Source organism: Podarcis erhardii (genome assembly GCF_964252035.2).
Source record: "Podarcis erhardii genome assembly, chromosome: 2".
Lineage (NCBI taxonomy): Eukaryota > Metazoa > Chordata > Lepidosauria > Squamata > Lacertidae > Podarcis > Podarcis erhardii.
Window position 1 is genome coordinate 44,923,091 of NC_138498.1, and position 20,541 is coordinate 44,943,631.

At 42.7% G+C, this 20,541-nt stretch overlaps 1 protein-coding gene across 5 annotated transcripts in view; it reads left to right on the forward strand.

Annotated features, from left to right (window-relative positions):
• CACNA1A (calcium voltage-gated channel subunit alpha1 A) overlaps positions 1 to 20,541 on the forward strand; it is a 257,374-nt gene that overhangs the window by 208,046 nt on the left and 28,787 nt on the right. For all 5 annotated transcript variants that reach the window (XM_081845837.1, XM_081845835.1, XM_081845838.1 and 2 more), the window contains 4 exons: positions 1,459 to 1,586; positions 4,767 to 4,863; positions 17,713 to 17,818; positions 19,752 to 19,859. In XM_081845837.1, coding sequence (XP_081701963.1) covers positions 1,459 to 1,586; positions 4,767 to 4,863; positions 17,713 to 17,818; positions 19,752 to 19,859 — 439 coding nt within the window. The remainder of the gene's footprint in view (positions 1 to 1,458; positions 1,587 to 4,766; positions 4,864 to 17,712; positions 17,819 to 19,751; positions 19,860 to 20,541) is intronic.

Consider the following 20,541-nt stretch of genomic DNA (forward strand, 5'->3'; position numbering starts at 1 on the left):
TTTTACTTTAAATCAGCTGATAACATTTGAAGACTATGAGCTCATATTTATTTCCATTTATATGTATTTATTTCATACCCATATGCTTTCCATTTTTTTCCATAAAATTACTGGTTGTTTGTTCAGTATCTTGAATCAGATCATAAAATTTACTTATATTCCCCCTTCTCTCTGCATTTGTAAAAAGAGCTGTTTTTAATGGTTTTTAAGTGTGTTTTTTTACTGCTGTAGATACTGAGCAATTCCAGCAGGAACACTCAAGTATCTTTATCTGTCTCCCAGGAATATAGGCACTCTAGGCAGCTGCTTAGTTTGCCTCTATGGTTGGTCAGTCCTGATTGGTGAAGGGAGGAGCTTGGGCAATGGCTCCAACATTGGTCAACATCTGTTCTCTCACCAATTAATGGTACTAGTGGGAGAGGATACCTGAAGCTCTGAAGCAATAAAACCCAGTGTGGTATCTCCACTCGAATGAAGAGCTGCTGTATTTTGTAGCTAACAAGTAGTACCAGTAACAAGTAGTACTTGCAGTATGGAGTCTTCCAGTTCAGGATTTTAGTCAGCTAGCCAAGAGCTCTTTGAGGATACCCCATTCAATTTCCCCTCCCTTCTGATTTTCCATGTTGTTTTTCCTCCCACCATCAGGCAACATTCCATGGCTACTGAGCAAGTTTAGTCCTCATTGAACTGTTGATTCCTCTGCAACACACACTGAGGGCTATGCTTGCTCAGGAATGCTAGCTGGTGGTTGTTGCAGGCCAGGGAACACAAAAATGGGAAATTATGGTTTTAAAAAAGGAGCTTTTTTGTCCTTCTGCAAACCTTGGGTTTTCACACCTGCTTGTGTGCGGATTATACCGTTTTGGCTTCATAAGCCAATATTTAGAGAATTCAGTTAGCTGTTAGTATATGATTTTCTGCCACTTGCACTCTAGAGTCAGGGAAGGACAGCTTTTGAGTGAATTGCAGCTTCATTTCTCAAATGAGGAACAGGTTGTTTGGTAGCTGCAAGAAGGACCTGCAGCTCCCAAGCATGATCTAGTGTGGCAGTGGTGGTTTCAACCACAGGAGGTGGCTTGAGGTAAGCAGCAGCCTTTGCTTTGTGGCAAATTGTATGTATGTGTAAGAGAGAATGTCAGCAGGTAAATGGTAAGTTGTATTGTTCTACTCACAGGTATGCTCATTCCAAGTTTTAAAATGTTACTTTTGTGCCTGCATATCTGCATATATAAGTTTGTTCGTGTTACCATTGCTAATATGCAATGTGGGGGGGGGGGGAGAGGCGAAGGGGTGTGCCACCATTTGCCATGTTGGTCCCTCTCTCTAGTTACTTGAGGTCACATAGACTCTGGGCCTAAGCCTTGGTTTGCAGCAAGATGATAATTCTCAGCATTATTGAGCATTTCACCAGTTACTTAACATGTCTGTATCCATCTGTGTGCCTTCTTGATATTGCAGATGTTGAACCTTTTTGTGGCTGTTATCATGGACAACTTTGAGTATCTGACGCGTGATTCTTCCATTTTGGGGCCCCACCATCTGGACGAGTATGTGCGTGTGTGGGCTGAGTATGATCCTGCTGCCTGGTAAGGACATGCCTACCTGGCCATTCCCAATACTGTACTCACAGCCATTGTCCCACACCAAGCAAAAGCTTGGGAAAGTGGATCAAATTGATCCATGCTTGGGGAAAACTCTCCTTAGTAAGGAAAACAGGGGCAGGGGATGGAGAAGAATTAGGCCTTAGAAGCTGGACAGGGAGGCTACAGCTTAAGATTCCTGGGTCCTGCTGATTCCAACTCTATTAGGAAAGAGATTTAGCAGTCTGAAAGCTAAGGCACCTATGCTCTCTACATTACTTTCACACAAGAAGTGCATTGGCTGGTAGGAGCATCGACTCCTGTGTTTTTGTTCATCTCAGGAAGGGAAACAATATTTAGGACTACAAAAGAAAAATAGTCTTATGCTTGTTCTACTCTAACAGAGCGAAGATATGATGTCATATTGGTAGATACAGTCCTTATTTGTAATGATGTGAGAGAAAGGCAGAAGCCTAATCTGAGGCAGAGACTGGAGCCACTGCCCCTGTTTGCATGCAGCTCCATTGTGAGTCACCCACCTTAGCTGAGTTCCAGTCAGTGTGGATCTGTGGCCACTGCCACTCTGCCATTCCCATTCCTGTTGGCTAATTTCTGTGGGTCTCACTAGGAACAAGAGATTGCAAGAAGCAGATATGGGGGGGTTTATCTCTGATTAACATTTCCTCTTTTAATTTTAGGTTTTTGCAGCTGGACTCTGTCAACTCCACACACACCCACACCCTTACATTATCCCATATGTTCAAAAGGGCATGATGTATGGCCCCTTGTGCCCAGGGATACCTGTTGCCATTTCCCTATTCTACCTAGTGGGCTATGTAGCCCCTACTGTAGGAAAACTGAGTAACATCACTAGTGTCACTTGAGCCAGACATGTGTATCTGAAGAAGTGTGCATGCACACAAAAGCTTACACCCAGAACAAACTTAGTTGGACTCTAAGGTGCTACTGGACAATTTTTAATTTTTATTTATTTATTGAGCCAGACAGTTATCTCAGTGAAGCCCCTGATGGTAGCAGCTATGCTTCATGTTTTGTGTCATGTTAGTAGTATGTGAGCTAAAAAAGGGTTATTGTGGTACTGACATGGAAGCCGTCACAGAACCTACCAGTGTTACGTATTGTTCAGCCATCAAAGAAATGTGCTCAATAGCTCTGTTAGTTATAAATGACACACTTCTCAAATGTTGGCCTGTAGGGAGGTGTTTGTTTGTTTGTATGTTTGTGTATGTATGTGAGACAGAGAGAGAGAGCATGTGTATGTGTGTGCCAGCTAGGGCCTGGCCTACCATTCTGGTGTGTAACTATTCTTGTAATTTTTTTATGGTTTGCTGGGGAGGAGGCCAAACACTCTGCTGCTGCAAGCAGGCACAGTGAGCAGAGTTGTGATAATTGGCACCTAACAGAAGGTCCACCCAGCGTTCTCTTGGTATCGTTTGTCACCCCTGTGCCCTGTTGAGAATGAATGCCCGTTGTGTCCAGGTTTAATGTGTTTGTTTACGCTGCCAGCCCTAACTGGCAAAACCTGCCAAGCCCAGCTGAGGGAGTGTTCATCAGGGAGCCTGTGCCATGCAGGGGCAGGAAAACCAGGTCTGCCCCCGCCTGAGCACTGGTTTCTATGCATTTATTAATAAGGAAGAAAAAATGTTGGAATGGGAAGCCCAGGGCTCCTAGAGTCCATGGCACAATGACTGGTTTTAAAGCGTCCATTGTGAGTTACAGAAAGGCAGCAATGCCTAATGGAAGACATACCCAAGTTGGGACCTCAGCTCACACTTGACACATGATCTTTGATAAATCTCACCATGCTGCATAGTTGTGTGTCATTCCCCTATCTTCCTGTCACCCTATATATTAATGAAAATGGTACTGGCTCATCTTCTTTCCCAGTACTGATGGAGAACCCAATAGAGCTGCAGCAAAACATGGGCTGCACAGCTCTGAGAAGCCCCTTTCCCCCTGCTGCCACCTATGGGAATGTACAGTTTCTCCATAAGCCCTGTGGGGGGTGGTATGGCTGGACTGAAGGTCTCTAGCCGGCAGTCCTGCTATGTTCTGTGTGTTCATGACAGTGTATGTGTTTCTCTTGCCCTGTAGCGTCTGCACTAACCCCCGTGTATTCTTCTTGCAGTGGCCGAATTCATTATAAGGATATGTACAGTTTATTACGTGTAATATCTCCCCCCCTGGGCTTAGGCAAGAAATGCCCTCATAGGGTTGCTTGCAAGGTTTGACTTACACTAAAACCTGCTAGCATCAACGGAATGAATGTTGCTTATGATTTCTTTAATATATATATTTCATATATATATATCTATATATATCTGTACACATACCTATCTATATATATTGCACTTTCAAGAGTAATTTAATGTAATTAGCCAACAGAATGCGTGAAATGATGCTGCCACCCAGACCAGTAACGCATGGAGCATACCGGTTACCTTGAACCATCTCTGCTTGCTGTTAGCTGGAGCTAGGCCTGGAGGGTTCTATGAGTCTCTCTCTCTCTACTCACCTCCACCACTCTCTGCACATTAATACTTCATTTGGGGAGGACAGAGACTCCATTGACACCTCTGCCATTTCCCCCCCTCCCCTCCCCACTTCTTTCCACCCCCCTTTCCCTCCACCTTCTCTTCCTGCACTCTGCCCTCCTCCCACATTGGCAAAGAGGGGCTTTCTCATCTCAATCTGTCTTTCTCTTTCTCTCCTTCTTTCTGTGGATCTTCATTACTAAGAGGACCTGACTCTGCACTCCTTGGCCCTATAAGCCCATGGAGGATTGTGATCTGCATTTATAACCTGAGGCTGAGTAAACTAGATGGAGGCACATGCTTAAGTTAAACCTGTCCCTTTTGCAATGGGAACGCTAGCTCTGTAAGTACGGAGCTTGCACTTAAGCATTTTGCTGGATCAAGGCAGTTTGAGGAGCCATCTTTCTACTCCCAGTCGTCCATGAAGATCAAGCATATTTGAACTCTTGGCTGACAAGCAGCACAGTAATCTTTACATTTTTATCTTCCATTTTTTTCTTTTCCAATTGATTTCCAATATTTTTCTCTTCTTTGCATCTCTCTCTCTTTTCTATTTTTCTGTGTATTTTTTCCTTTTTTAATTATTATTAATTTTTTTTGGTTGTTTTTATTTTTAATTTTTTGCTCCCAGGGGCCGGATGACTTTCATGGACATGTATGAGATGCTGAGACACATGTCTCCACCCCTGGGGCTAGGGAAGAAATGCCCTGCCCGTGTTGCTTATAAGGTAGAATAATTTTTAAGAAATAAACAAGGCATATTTCAAGTTAGCTTCATTTTTAATTATTTTTTTTCAACAACAAAAATGCAAAAGCTATAATTTTTGTACATTTCTTCCCCCTTCTCAATACAATTTCTTGAGCAGTAACAGTGTGTCCGTTCAGTACCGTTAGCGTTTCATGTTTCAGAGACTCCATTATGGCCAATAAATGTTGGGTGGGTAAGAAACAACTCAAAGGTGCATGGTCCTACTCAAAATCCTCCATCAAAGTGCCACCACCCTGTCCTCCTGCATCTAGCAGAAGAGACATTGCTTTTAAAATGTTTCACCTCCCATTCCCTTTGCCACCGCCCCCCCCCCCCCCGCCCAAACAATTTAAACAGCTGTGATTGCTCTGAAACTATCCAGCCAATACAGATACCCCAAATGAACTGGGAAGAACAAAGCCGGAAGGGGAAGAGAGACCAAAGATCCAAAACACATTTAAGGGCACTATGAGTACTTTTGATCAGGCCAGTGTGTCCGCTTCTAGTGCGGGGGATCAAAATGATATTAGTCACCATTACCTGCACTCTCCAGAAAGAACTGATGCCATTGGATTGAAATGTTTTCTAAATAAGTAAAATGCATGGCCCTGTGCATCTATTCATCAGTTTTCCTCTACCTGGGCAATCTTTCCCTTTGACACTGTGGTGGAGCTCCTGAATCTCTGTTAAAATTCACTTAACCACATTGCAGGGGTAGGTTGCAGCATAGTACATATGACTGTTGATGAGCTTTTTGGTGTCAATATAGTGAACACTGCTGAGAAAATTAATGTTATACCCATTAGTTAAAAGCATATGATGCACTTGAACTGCCCATATATGCAGGTGAACAATGTAGCATATAACTAGAAGTTTGCCCACACTCATCCATTTCAGACAAAATCCCCCCAATGAGATGAACCCCCGAGGGGTTCTGGCTCAGTCTTGTAAGCTCTTACATCAGTTTCTGTCTGTGTCAAGAAACATAAAAGCCCAGGAACATTTGTGCAGCAAATGGTATCATCCCTTAAGGAGCTCCATTGGGAGTTCCCAGGGCTTTTTTTCCAGTTCTGGCACCTCTCTTTTGGGCTCCATTGCCTTTCTGATAGAACAGGGGAGGTGTTCGTGGTGAGTTCTGGCACCTCTTTTTAAGAAGAATAGCACTGTGAGTCCCTAGGACAAAGGCAGTGCCCCCATCTATCCCCACCCCCCTGCATCCTGGAGACATTGGATAGTGTGAAGGGACCAGAATGCATGTGTGGTTTCCTGCACATGATGAGAGCCTATGCAATGATAAGACAAAGTCACCTTCAGTTTCAGTGAGGGAGATAAAGCCATGGAAAAGTGATAGGTCACCAAGGAAGGTGAGGACAATGCAATTTACCCCATGGTCCTCTTTGCCACCCCTCCCAACTATAGTTCATAGTTGCTCCTGAGTGTCCTCCCAGGCATTGCGGAGCCTGTTCTGCACCTAATGACAAGTGGTCATTAGGAGATTTGGGGTGAGGTGGTCTCAGTATGCTGATGCTACCCAGCTCTGCTCTGTAACATCAGGAGAGAACTGTGCAAGCTATAGATTGGTACCTGGACTAGGGGCTGGATAAGAGCCAGTAAACCAGCTCTGAATCCTAGCAAGGCAAAGGTGCTGTAGTGAGTGTTTCCCAAGTCCAGATAATTGGTCAATTGCCTGTTTTGGATAGGGTCATACTCCCCCCCCCCCCAAAAAAAAAGCAGGTTTGTAGCTGGGGATACTCCTGGATCCATCTTTATCATTAGAGGCCCAGGTGACCTCAGTGGCTAGGAATGCCTTCTCCCAGCTTCAACTGGTAAGACAGCTACAGCCATTTCTGGATCAGAATATCCTGACCGCCAGGCTGGATTACTTACTTCAGTGTACTTGCCTTTGGGGTTGGTCCAGAAGCTGCAGCTGTTGCAAAATCTGGTGCTTAGCTACCAGGCTAAATTCGTGGTGCTGGTTTTGCTGTATAAAGACCTATACAGCATGGGACCAGGATACCCAAAGGATTGTCTTACACCTTAGATACCTAGTCAATCATTGTGCTTTGCAGGTGAGGGCCTCCTCAGAAGGTCCATCCTGTACAATGTCAGAATTGGGCCCTACCATTTGGAATTCCCTTTCCTTAAATAGTAGATAGGTGCACCTAACGAAGATCTTCCTCTTTCATCAGGCCTTTTAAGATGAGATCTTTACCAGTCTGCATCTGTACTTGAATTGTTTTAAAGATGGTTTTATTATTTTATCCCTTGTGGTTCACTGCCTTGGGCTTCTTTGAAAGGAAGGGCAGGGTATAAATTTAATTAATAAATAATAAATAAAATAAATAACATCACATCTAGTTTGGTGCTGATAATGATTTATAAAGCTCGTTCTGAGCATTTAAATCAGTATTTAACCAGTATGCAATTAGAGTTCTCACTTGCTATGCATTTTTTTTTCATAATTGAAGTTTTTCTGTTGTATGTATCCTAGAGATCACTTTTGATCTACACCACTCTCCTTAACCATGGCATAAGCATGGCCACTTGGTGCTGCATTCATATGGCAGCAGCTGATAATGCAATTTAGTACTGAAGCATAAATTTAGGAAACAATACTGAATAATGAAAAATAGGATTTTGATTGATGGTCCTTTTTACTGAATAATGAAAAATAGGATTTTGAATGATGGTCCTTTTTCAGTACACTAGGGTATGCTACCCATGTTAAGCCTGCTCGGTCACCAACCTGCCATTTGAGCTTGTGGGAATCATTGTCCGGATTAGAACACATGGCACATGACTTGCAGGTGTTAGTGTGCTTGGCACTTGAAAAACCATCTGTCTGGAAATGAATTGAAACTGGTAGAATTGGGCTTGTATTATGCGGGTCTTCACAGAGTTTTATTATGGTTTAAGCACCAGTTTACTAGTTCAGACTTTTGTGCAAGACAGACAGTATTCACCTTCAGCTGCCAGTTAACAAGAGCCTAGAAGTGCAGGACTATACTCATTACCTCTTACACATGTACAGGCTAGCAACAGAACACATGCCCAGGTAGAGCTACTTCTGGGTAAAAGTTAGACTCAAGTCTTGGGCTCCATCAACCAACTTGCCTATGGGTTGCAGTTCATTCTGCAGTTGGGATTGCTCTCTCATGCCCTTCCGGCTGCCCATAAAAGAATAAGGGAGGTGGGGAAGTTCTTGTAGTTGTTCTAATGGCTCTTTTGATCTCTTTGCATAACTTAAAACAGACACCCATGCCTTTTCAGTGCTTCTGCCTCCATAATGGTGTAACTTCCTACAAAAGAACACAACCCAAGGGGAAGTAGTTCACTACTCTTAACCAGAGACGAATTAACAGCAACTAACCTTTTTCTCTGCCCCCTTCTCTCTGCTGCTCCATGCCTCCTTCTCTGTCAATGCAGTTCTAACCTATCAGAAGCTTTTCCCTTCTGCTCCTCCATAACTTCATATTCTAACCCTAAACCTTTTATGCATCTCAGCAGCTGATCATCAAGCTACATCTTCTTTCTCCTTTTCTTCCCTAAGTCTACCACTCATACCCAGAGCTTCCCCTCTCACATTTTCTATGTTATGTGTGTGATCTCTCTTTCACCCTTCTGAACCATTGGGTTTCTATTGCTGGTTCATGGCACAGGTATTGAAAAGCTCACTCTCACTTGAAAGGGTCCTTGGATTCTGCAAGTTTAGTGTGGGGAGAAGGGGGAAGATACAAAACTCTGCCAGTTTTATCAGTGGGGATAGACTCTGTAGTAAAGGTTTCAGTGCAGTCTGATGCCACAGAAACTGTGTAGTGAACATGCCACTATAGGATGAGAAATGTAGGAAGATTTGGGGAGAGGATACTCAAATCCACCCAAGCAAGAGCAGTAAGTAAAGATGAATGTTTGAAAAGGCCATGGTGAGTAGGAGGCAGTAACTGAAATAGGTTTTTCAGATGAAAGATTATACTACTGTATCCTGATGGCAGCCAGCAACTAATACTTCCTTCAGACTATAATATCAGACCAGTCGTTGTACTAAAACATACGTGAAATGATCAGAGTGCTGGGAGAGATGAGGTCAGTTTGCTCACATTGCTCTGCCAATGGAAGAACCTTGTGGGAGGGGTGACTTGCACAGCTATGCAAGTGCCACCACACCTTTCCTATCTCTGGTGCTTGTGTGGTTCTTCACATGTAATTCTACCCCTCCCACATGGTTCCAGCCCTTTTAGGTTACCAAAGTGGAAGCCATAAGAGAAGTGTGATCATTTAAAAACAATTACATTTAAAAACAATATGATCAAATACAGAATCAAGGACTAAAAATTATTGAGTTCATCTTACAATGAAGTGTTCACTTCAGCTATATATTCAGCTATATTTCATGCACAAAAACCTGTCTGATTTTTGCAGGACAGGCAAAATCTGGATATGATGTTAGGCTCTCATCTGTCCAGTGACTTTAGGTTTGTCTTTAAAGTTCAGGTTTCTTAAAAGTGAGCCAAGCAGTTCATTCCTGCTGTTCATTCATCAAATTATAATATAGCAGATAAAATAACTCTAAAGTTTCAGTGCGGTAGAGATGTGACCACACTGTCTGCCTACATGAAGTTGGAGAAACACTCTTCACACAAACAATTTGTCATTCATCCATACACACCGCCCAGGCTTGCGCCCCAGGGATGTCACTTCAGTGCTGCTAATGCAGAGTTTGACTTCACCCCTGGATATGCGCTGCATTGACTTGCAAGACTGATGGATGCCAACATGGAGAATGCTCTCATTCTGCACAGATGCAGGGAGGATATGTTGTCTGTAAACACAAATATCTTCTTCCACAAGTTGGAGTGACTGCTGTGCCAATGACACACAGAATCCTGAACATCTTTGACATTATTAAAAAGCAAAAATGTGCTGAACATGATAAATATGGAGATCATAGATTTTCAGCTTATTAGGTTCATCCATTGTAACAGGAACAAAGATAATGCAGATATGTACCTTTCACACTGATTTTTTCCGTCACTTTTTGAGTGGCAGAAGCCATTAGCATGTGATTTCCATGTAATTCAAGATTCACACCCACTTTTAGTATAAATTGTCTTGCTTTGTTAATTATGGGCGTGTGAATAGGCTCCATGAGAAGACCCTGATTTATATTTTTTATATATATATAAATATTTTTTAAAGTTTTTAAATATAAATGCACAAATAATAAACAATCTTACTTCTGTCACAAACATAGTTTCATCACTTCTTTGGACTCCCTCACGTCTCCCGCTCCCATTTACATCATTAAAAGTTTTTTTCCCAAACAAATTATCAACTTGTTTACAATCTCATATCCACTCATTCAAATATAATCTAGCAATTCTTCCAAAAAATTTTTATATTTTCTTTAGTCTCACTTATCATCAAATTTAAATCTAATTTAGTGGTGGCCAATTTTTTATAATCTAGCATCCTTCTTAACATTCAACCAAATTACAATGTTTTTGTAGATACATCTTAAATTTCTTCCAGTCTTCCTCCATTTTCTCTTCTCCCAGGTCTCGGATTCTGCCAGTCATCTCGGCCAGTTGCATATAGTCCATCAGCTGCATCTGCCACTCTTCCAGTGTGGGTAGATCTTGAGTTTTCCAGTTTTTTGCGATGAGTATCCTTGCTGCCGTTGTTGCAGAGAAGACCCTGATTTATAAACCAGTGCCTCTGTGTAATCTCCAAAAGGGTGCAAGTCTGCCAGCAACTCCATAAGGAATTGTATGTTGGCTTTCATTGAACCATGACTGTTTCTGAGATTTGAGCTAAAAGTGAATCTGAATTGCTGCAGGCATTGCTTTGTCACATTCATACTGGTTCTTAACAACTACCCCAGTTCTTAATAATTGGTTCAAAAACTGATGCTAATATTTTTACCCCACACATGGAGGTTTCAAAAATGCTTTCTAGTTTGATTTTTGTCTTATATTGATATCAGCACATCTACAATGTGGGTCAGACAATTAAATCTTCATATGAAGATTTGGAAAATGTATTTGCCAGTCACTTGTCAATTAGGTGGCTTAAACAAGTGAAGAATCTCCATGGTAGTTGCTCCGCAGGAAAATAAATTATCCAGTCACTGCTTTGCACCACCAGACTACTTTGCCAGCCTATATTTGAACAGAAAATCAGGTCCTCAATCTTCCTACAGTTTGATTAAAAGGAAGAAGAGGCCAAATGCCCTGGCAGGCTGCCTATTTATCTTGGCACTGAGTGCAGGGTCAAGTGCCACCATTGGGCAGTTGTTCCCATGCCCAGGGGAACACCCACAAGGCCCTGCTGCCATTGGTCAATTTGGCAGCAGAGAGCAATCCAGCCTGCCATATGCCGGTTCATGAGAACGGCTTGGGGCCTGCCTGCAAAGCCGCCCATCCCAGAAGGGCAAACGGACTTTCTCTTCAATGCAAATCTCCATATATATATTTTTTGCTGTACTAACCTGCCATTGATTATTGCTTTGAATTTGAAGAAATTAGAACATACACACTTCTTTTTATATATATATTTTTTAAAAACCTGCCCAAACTTTTAAAGAAAGTTTGCACCTATGGGACTACTATAAGAAGAACTGCAACCTGATATTGTTACTGTTGAAATTCCAAATTCTATTCCTCTATCATTGGTGGGAAACCAAGTGTTCTCTTTCCACTCATCTTTTTGTCACAGCTCTTGAGTTCTTGGATACTTCAATGCACTCTCAGTATTGCCTTTCATCTCGTTTCGCTCAGTTCCTGCAGCCAAAGAGGCAGAAGAGTTCGTAGGCTGATAACACTGCATAACAATTTTTGACAAAAGTCATGCCTCTGAGATAAAAGTAGCCATTTCTTATAGATTTTGAGGTGCTGAATACGAATATGACAATGAAAACGCAAAATCGGCTACAGTTTCTCAGAGATCTGCAATCATTTATTATAATTTGAGTATGACTATATGCTACTAAAACAGTAGCTGTTTGAGAAACGTGAGTTATTTGGCTTGAATACTATCTAACTGAAGAAGCAATACATTGGATAGTGGATATGGAAGATATGGAAAGAGGGCAGGTGAAAGGTAAAAAAATGTGCTTTAAAAAACCCAACCACCAGTTAACAACTAGAAGATTTGAAAGGCTACAAAGAAAATGTTATCCTGCCCTGTCAGGCACATACACATTAATAGTCAGCCCAGTGTTGAATATATATCTATGAACAATCTGGATTTCATATGCTTACCTGAAGCCCAGTATTGTTTGCTCACTTACTTTGATTGGAAGTGGCTTTTCAAGGTCTTAGGTAGAAGTTTCCCCCCATCATCTGCTTCCTCATCCTTTTAACTGCATATGCATGTGAATGAACTTGGGACATTCTATGTACAAAGCATATACTCCACCACTGACCTATGTCCTGTCTCCTGGAACACTCAAAAGCTAAAGCCTGTGAGTACCAACAAACTATACTGTATTGCCATACTTGCTAAGGTGCTGATACAGATGGAAGGCCCTCCACACAAATTAAATATGCTGTGACAGTCATAGTAACTGCTGTTTGCTGCACACAAATGTCAAAAAGGAGCATTGCAGGGAGTTTAACTAGATTACCCTTTGGGTCTCTTCCAACTCTACAATTCTATAAGAATATGCAAAGTTGCAGTAAATCACGTCTACCTAGCCCAAGTGTGTGGCAGAGGTTCTTCAAGGTATTGGGCTAATGGCTTTCCCAGCTTTTGTTTCCTGAGACCCTTCAACCAGAGATGCCAGAGATTGAATCCAAGACCTGCAAACAATTTGTTGTACTACTAAGCTAAGCCCTTTTTCCCACCTAGAGGGAAAGTCATCCTTGGTATCTAACTACTTTCATGCCTCAGTTAATTGCGACAACCCCAGGATAAGAAAAACAACTCAACTAAGTACATGCTGGTCAGAGAAGAATAAAATTCCTTAGGAGGAATTTGAAGGGACTTGGTGGTATTGCAGTTAGGGTGCAGGCTGCGTTCGCAGAATACCTCTTGCATTTTTGCTATTCTTCAGACAGGAGGCACAAGTGACCATGTTTTGAAAAAACCACCACTATGCTAACTTCTCAATGAAATATTGAAATCTAGTCCTAAGTTGTGGAGAGTCACAGGAAGATACGGAACCATTGTGAGTCCGCACTGCAGTCCATGCCTCCTGTCACGGGATGATTTGCAATGATCATGTTATGGCTGGAGAAGAGCAGCACACTGATGAATCGTTTCTGAATGGGGGCAAAAATCTAATTAGCCTTGATGCAGATGGAGTTGTTAAAAGTGGTTAATGGCAGTATTAGGCTCATCATGTAAGGCTAAGCAATTAGGTAGGGCGGGGTAAAAAATCTAGTACCCTCCAGATGTTTTTGGACTATGGTTCCCATCATCCCTGACAATTAGCAATGTTGCCTTGGGGAGTTGTAGCCCAAAAACATCTGGAGAGTATAGGAAAGCTTTGTTTGTACCATGTTGACTTTTTACATAAGGAAATGCACATAGCTACCTGTGCCTTAGACCCTGGTAAGGCATCTGGTTTCAAAAGAGACTGTATGCAGGAGCTTGTATTGGGTGTCAGGAATCCCAGGTTAGCATAGACTTGGTGAAAGGAGGATGAAGAGATGGGAGAAGGAATGTGGTGTGTGGAGCTCAAGGTAAATGAACTTTAGGCTAGAGGCCTTGGTGTCAAGACTCATAGGTCTCATTCCTAGCTGTGCTATTTCCATATCTGTGCTTTACGTCCCAGCTTTACAAAACCCTTTGAGTAAAAATAATCTTTTCAGTGCAATACACTATAATAATCTCTCTCCTCTGTAATGGCCCACTCCTCTGTAAATCTTCCATGTCCTTCCCATTCGCTACCATTGTCCATAAATCCCTTGGTTCATTCAACCATGACATCAGCTGTCCAGAAAACCAGAGAGAGATAAATTTGTTCTGCAGTTCCCTTACATATTTGTGGGGAAGAGAATTGGGATTTCTGAGTGCCCTATTTGCCCTGGTAAAGAATTGCTGCCTGTATCCATTCACCCCCACCATTATCCCTTATTCACTGTTGCTGTCCCTAATCATACAGAGATCCCAGGGTTTATTCTGCATGAGACAGCAATCCAAGGGACCCAATTCTCCTACAGAATTGGCATTTTCATAATCATTAGCCTACATACACTATGGCTAACATGATTTGGCTCTTTCATCTCCCTTACTGTTGCAATCCATGCTTGCTCCAGTGCATGGAAAAGCTAGGGCGCTGTCCCCAAATAAGCGCACTGTGAATTCTGTGCCATTGAAACACACACACATGCACACATACAGAAATTCAAATTCAGTAAGCAGAAACTACAAACTATAAGTGAATTTTTTTATGAACAATACAAATCTGTATGAATATTTCTATAACATTTTGTTTTTGTTTTGGTTGGCATTGAGATATTTTGGGTCAATACAAGAAATGCTTCAGGGAATTGAATGCAGCAAAACAATAGGGGGAAAGTGGATATAGAATGACTCTGGAAGAAGGGCATGTGGTATGGGTGTGGGGAGGAGGGGAGCCACAAGCAACTGCTACACCCAGGCCTAATATCACAGTTTGTGATATAAGAATAGCTGCAGTGTGGTAACATTTGAAGGAAGACAATTCTGTGGGTGGAAGCAGCAAGGTAGTTTACAAACCCATAAAAGTTCTGCAGGTCCTGGGAGAGGTCACTGCTCCTATGGGAGGTAACTATGCTGCTGGCCCCAGCCACATGAATCCATTGTTACTAGAGGTCACCCATGCTGTAGCAGTTCCTATGCCATTCATAAAAGCAAAGTAACACTCATGGTTTATCTACAGTTATATTTCCTCTACTTCTTCCAGGCACAGTCTGCGCTTTAAAACACCACATTCAAGTGCTCTCTCTTTTTTTGCCCCATCGCATTCCCTGCAAAAACCCACTCTTTAAAGTTCAATCAGAGCAAACAGCAATCTGCTGGGAAACACAAATTGATGCTTGCTCCAATTGGGTTCTAAAGAGCAGGTTTTCACAGGGAAAGCTTCAAAGGGGGCAGGGACCCAACAACTCTTGGACATGGAGCTTTTGAGTGCAAACCTGTGTCTGGAAAGAGCAGGAGAAATGGTAGCTGTGGATAATCCCCCAGTCTTGTAGACTGCCAGAATCCTGGGGTATCCACTGAGGGTTTATCCACACTTTCTCTTGTCCCGCTGCTTTCCTCCAGGGAAAACTGCTCTTTAGGGCTCAAGTTATCTCTCGCTTGGACTACTGCAATGTGCTCTATGTGGGGCTACCTTTGAAGGTGACCCAGAAACTACAGCTAATCCAGAATGCGGCAGCTTGACTGGTGACTGGGAGCGGCCGCTGAGACTACATAACACCGGTCTTGAAAGACCTACATTGGCTCCCAGTACGTTTCCGAGCACAATTCAAAGTGTTGGTGCTGACCTTTAAAGCCCTAAATGGCCTCGGTCCAGTATATCTGAAGGAGCATCTCCACCCCCATTGTTCTGCCCAGACATTGAGGTCCAGCGCCGAGGGCCTTCTAGCGGTTCCCTCACTGTGAGAAGCCAAGTTACAGGGAACCAGTCAGAGGGCCTTCTCAGTAGTGGCACCCGCCCTGTGGAATGTCCTCCCACCAGATGTCAAAGAGAAAAACAACTACCAGACTTTTAGAAGACATCTGAAGGCACCCCTGTTTAGGGAAGCTTTTAATGTTTAATAGACTATTGTATTTTAATATTTTGTTGGAAGCCACCCAGATGGGCGGGGTATAAATAATAAATAATTATTATTATATTGTAATCCGAGCAAATAACAATTGAGGTTCCCCCCAAATTGCCATTTGTTCCAATCTATCGCTAAAGAGCATGTTTTCCCTTGGAAAGGAACAGGGCAAGGGAAAACTTCTTGGACCCGTGCTTTCTAGGCACGGCACAAGTGGAAAAGTCGACAAGCCCTGAGTGAGGCAGTCACCAAGAGGTGTGGCTATTGAGTTCTGGTTGCAAAGCAAAAATATAATTTCTACAACTACTGTTAAACTTTTGGTCAACTGCCAAAAAGTCCAGAGAGTCCATCCCCAGTCCTCTGTGAATTCTGAATGTAATGCAAAAGAAAGGTCTAAGGGATGAGAAGGAAAATAAGGTTGCTTCATCTTGTTTTATGAGGTGCCTCACCTTTGGGATCCACAACAGATCCTGCATATGGCCCAAAAGAAAGGCTTGACTCTGCAAGATCTTCTGACAGGTTGAATTAAGTTATGTGACAGAAATGGATTTGATGCACAGGCCATGTACCTTGTTCATGGACAGCTCAGGAACACAAGGTAATGTGAGGGCACAGGCAGCATTCTTACCAAATTGCCAAAGAGGAGGAAATTCTGAGCACCCAAGTACGAAGCACTGAGGAAGATCTGTTCAGTCTAATGCAGGCTGCTCTCCCAAGATTTACAGGTTTTCTGGACATCAGATTCCTGAGGGATCTTCCTACTTAATGTGTCATCATCATTATCATTACCATCATCTATATGTGTGTCTCCCTCTTTCTTTCTCCTCTTCCTTCAGAGTTTTTGATCTCATCTGTCATTCTGTGCACCTCTGTTCAGTGACATCCACTTAATGAACCCCAAGGACCCTGACCGTCTAACCCCCATTTCCATTGGTCCTATCTCAGCTAATGCACTAGCTGGTCAAGCCCCACCCTGAGCATCTTGTGTGATCTCCAGCCCACAGCCTTGGCTCAGGAATGGCACATGGCCCATAGTCTGTCAATTTCATTTCTTTCTTTTCTACCTTAAGGATGCACCCATTTTTTGCACCAAGAGCCCACAATCCGGATCTCTCCCTTAGAGCAATCTATACCAGAGCTATGAATGAGTCTCAACGTGTTCTCTGTGCATGCTTTTGCACTGTGCTGCATGCTGCATGCTCTTTTTGCATGCTCTAGTCTTGCGCATTTGATGAAATCTGTTCTGTTGAATGTTTGTGTGCATTCTCCTTGGACCCCATCCCTTTACCACTGCTGTCTACTGCTGTCTTGGATAGTTGGGATTTTATTTGGGTTTTTCCTTTGTTTTACACTTTTTTACTTTTATATAGACAATGAGCTCTTTGGGGAGAACTCTGTGTAAGTTTGGAAGAGGACCTTAAAAGGGATACATTCTGGAGAGGAGAGATTACATCATGAGAGACTTAGTTGGATAGGACACATGGGACTCATCTACAGCTAGGGGATGAGAGTAGCTCTAGTGACCCAAACTAGGAGTCTAGAATATTCCTATTTCTGAAAACTGATTGGGATACAGTGGGCTAGAACAGAAGCCAGGAAACTGCCTCCAGTGTCTCCTTGCAGAGGTCTTCAGACTACAGTCATCTCTGGCTAAAGTCATTGGCAAAAACCCAGTAGATAATCTTGCAGAATGTTTATGGTAAATTTCAGTGGGATGAATTTCTAAGCAACACGTTTAGGAGTGCAACCAGGTCCATACAGTTATTATGTGGGGTTATTTCCAGGCCCATCTTCTAGTAGCTGATGTGGAATCCACATACCAGTATCTGAAAGCAGTTGGGTGAAAGCAAAATAAAGTGTGATAAAAGCCAAGTATAGAGATAATACCATATTTCAACTGGGCTCTGGTCCTCATGAAATTGGGTGGGAAGTGAGGTTAATTCATGAATAAGAGGATTCAATGCAAGACAAAGTTATTGAACTCAGAGTTCTCCCCAGAGCTCATATACTCCTCTGTGCATGATAACCTGGGTGGTGGGGAGTTGTGAAATGACACCTTTCTGCTTGGGTTTCTGCAGAGACTACTTCGTATGGACCTGCCTGTGGCAGACGACAATACAGTCCATTTCAATTCTACCCTCATGGCGTTGATCCGGACTGCACTTGACATCAAGATTGCCAAAGGCAAGTGACACCCCCATAAACACAGCAAGAGAGAGCAGTTTCTTTCCTGACAGATTAGAGAATTCTGGGAAATAATTAAATATTTTGGAAAGCAAAGCCTGGGAAAAGTCTTCAATTAGCAATAATTTTGCCTCAGATTAACCGCTACACTACTACCACTGCACAATTATAGTACCTGCTAGTTCTTTTATATAGATGATACATTGCACATAAATATTAATGCAAATGCCTATAGGACAAACAAGGCTCCCTGGACCAGATATTCCCCAGGGAGTAGTAGTAAGGGGTAGGCATTCTGCCTCTTAATTGGTCAAACATCCCAGTACCAGCCTATGCATGAAGAAAGCAGTTATGTTAAAGACCCATCAGAAGAGTGATACTGCCTTTAAAACCAAGGAACATTTCACTGTAGAGTTTTACACAGGATGAAATGTTACAGATAGGTAGCCGTGTTGGTCTGCCATGGTCAAAACAAAATAAAAAAATTCCTTCCAGTAGCACCTTAAAGACCAACTGAGTTAGTTCTAGGTATGAGCTTTCGTGTGCATGCACACTTCTTCAGATACACTGAAACAGAAGTCACCGGACCTTTCTATATAGAAAGGTCCGGTGACTTCTGTTTCAGTGTATCTGAAGAAGTGTGCATGCACACGAAAGCTCATACCTAGAACTAACTCAGTTGGTCTTTAAGGTGCTACTGGAAGGAATTTTTTTATTTTGTTTTGACAGGATGAAATGTACTTGTCATTACAGTGGTACCTCGGGTTACATACGCTTCAGGTTACATACGCTTCAGGTTATAGACTCCGCTAACCCAGAAATATTACCTCGGGTTAAGAACTTTGCTTCAGGATGAGAACAGAAATCGTGCTCCGGCGGCACGGCGGCAGCGATAGGCCCCATTAGCTAAAGTGGTGCTTCAGGTTAAGAACAGTTTCAGGTTAAGTAAGGACCTCTGGAACAAATTAAGTACTTAACCCGAGGTACCACTGTATTAAAAGCTCCAAGGCCCCTTTTCTGACTCGCTTGGGTTGGAGATCTTTCTGGTTATTTTGCCATGGTAGTTTGTCTCTTTGCCCCCCACAGCTGAGGTCAGGGAGCACAGAAATCTCCCATGGAGCAGAATGCCCCAGGGTGCATTCCACATCTCTCAGGAAGACTTCTCCCAAAGTGTAGATAAGGGTTGCAGAACCTGTGGCCTTCCAGATGCTGCTGGACTCTGACTCAGCTTCAGCCAATATGGCTAATAGTCGGGGATGATGGGAGTTGTAATCCAGCAACATATGGAGGGCCACAGGTTCCCCATCTCTGATCTACATGCAAGGAGTCACCTTACTGAGTGGTATGGAAAGCACCCTGACCAATAATAATAATAATGATGATGATGATATAGAATAGAACTTTAGAATGTTAAGGAGAAAACTGTTCTAGAATCCTCTCTGACTTGCCAGCTTTCTGTGTACCAGGAAATGTTGAGGGCAGCAGTGGTCAAACATACCAACTAACACCTACAATGTGAAGTGTGACTCATTCAACTCTGATATAGAGTGGCTGTAACAGCAACAGGGCACATCCATACTGTACATTTAAAGCACATCCAATGCACATTTAAAGCACACAACTTCCCCCAAAGAATCCTGGAAACTGTAGTTTGTTAAGGCTGCTAGGAACCGTACCTCTGTAAGGGAAAACTACAGTTCCCAGGAATCCTTGGGGGAAGTCATATGCTGTAAATGTGCACTGAATATACTTTAAAGGTATGGTGTGGATCTGACCTAATATTTCTTTTCAATTTTAGTTTCAATATTGACCAGAGAATTAACAGAATCCAAGAGAAACAGATTAAATATTCTAATACTTCTGGGGGAGAGGGTGGAGATCAGGTGCCCAGTTGTTTATTTGTTGTGTCTCATCCCTGGCTTACATCTTCTAGGGGGCGCTGACAAACAGCAAATGGATGCTGAGCTGAGGAAGGAAATGATGGCAATCTGGCCCAACCTCTCCCAGAAAACTCTGGATCTCCTGGTCACCCCTCATAAATGTAAGAGTTGTCGTTATTGTCCCTGCCTGTGACATTCATTCTGTCCACACTGAGTTCATGCAGATACTCACTTCTTTATGGAAATAACTTTGTGGAAATTACTGTTGCAGTGTCATCTTGGCAATGGAGAGAACTGTGTTATTTCCACATGGATAGTCTCACAGGGAACACAATGGTAAAGCAGCACTCAGCAGGACTGAACCGTGCTCATCAGCTGTCACCCAGTGATGTCAACTGATAGACAGATGGGCATGGTTTGGGGAAAACAGCCTCATGGATAAACTTAGATCCCATGGTGGGACAAGAGTTCCTCATGGTCCAGACGTTCCCCACCCCACCGTAAAAGATCAAGTGCATAGTCGGAAGTTACTCTGTAATGCCACCTTGTCACTGAAGGCTGATTATTGACAGTGGTTATTGACAGCTATGGCTGATTCATCACATATGTCCATGTCTGGACAGGGATAGCCTGGCCACACTAATTCACACCCTAGTAGCTTCCTGGATTAACTACTGTAATGCACTTTACATAGGGCAACTCCTGAACACAGTTCAAAGATTGTCACTAGTTCAGAATGCCAGTTTTTTTAAAGCATCTGCAATGGCTATATGTCACCAAGTCCAGTTCAGACAGTTGACTTTGACGTATAAAGCTCTGAGTGGCTTGGGCCCGAATTAACTA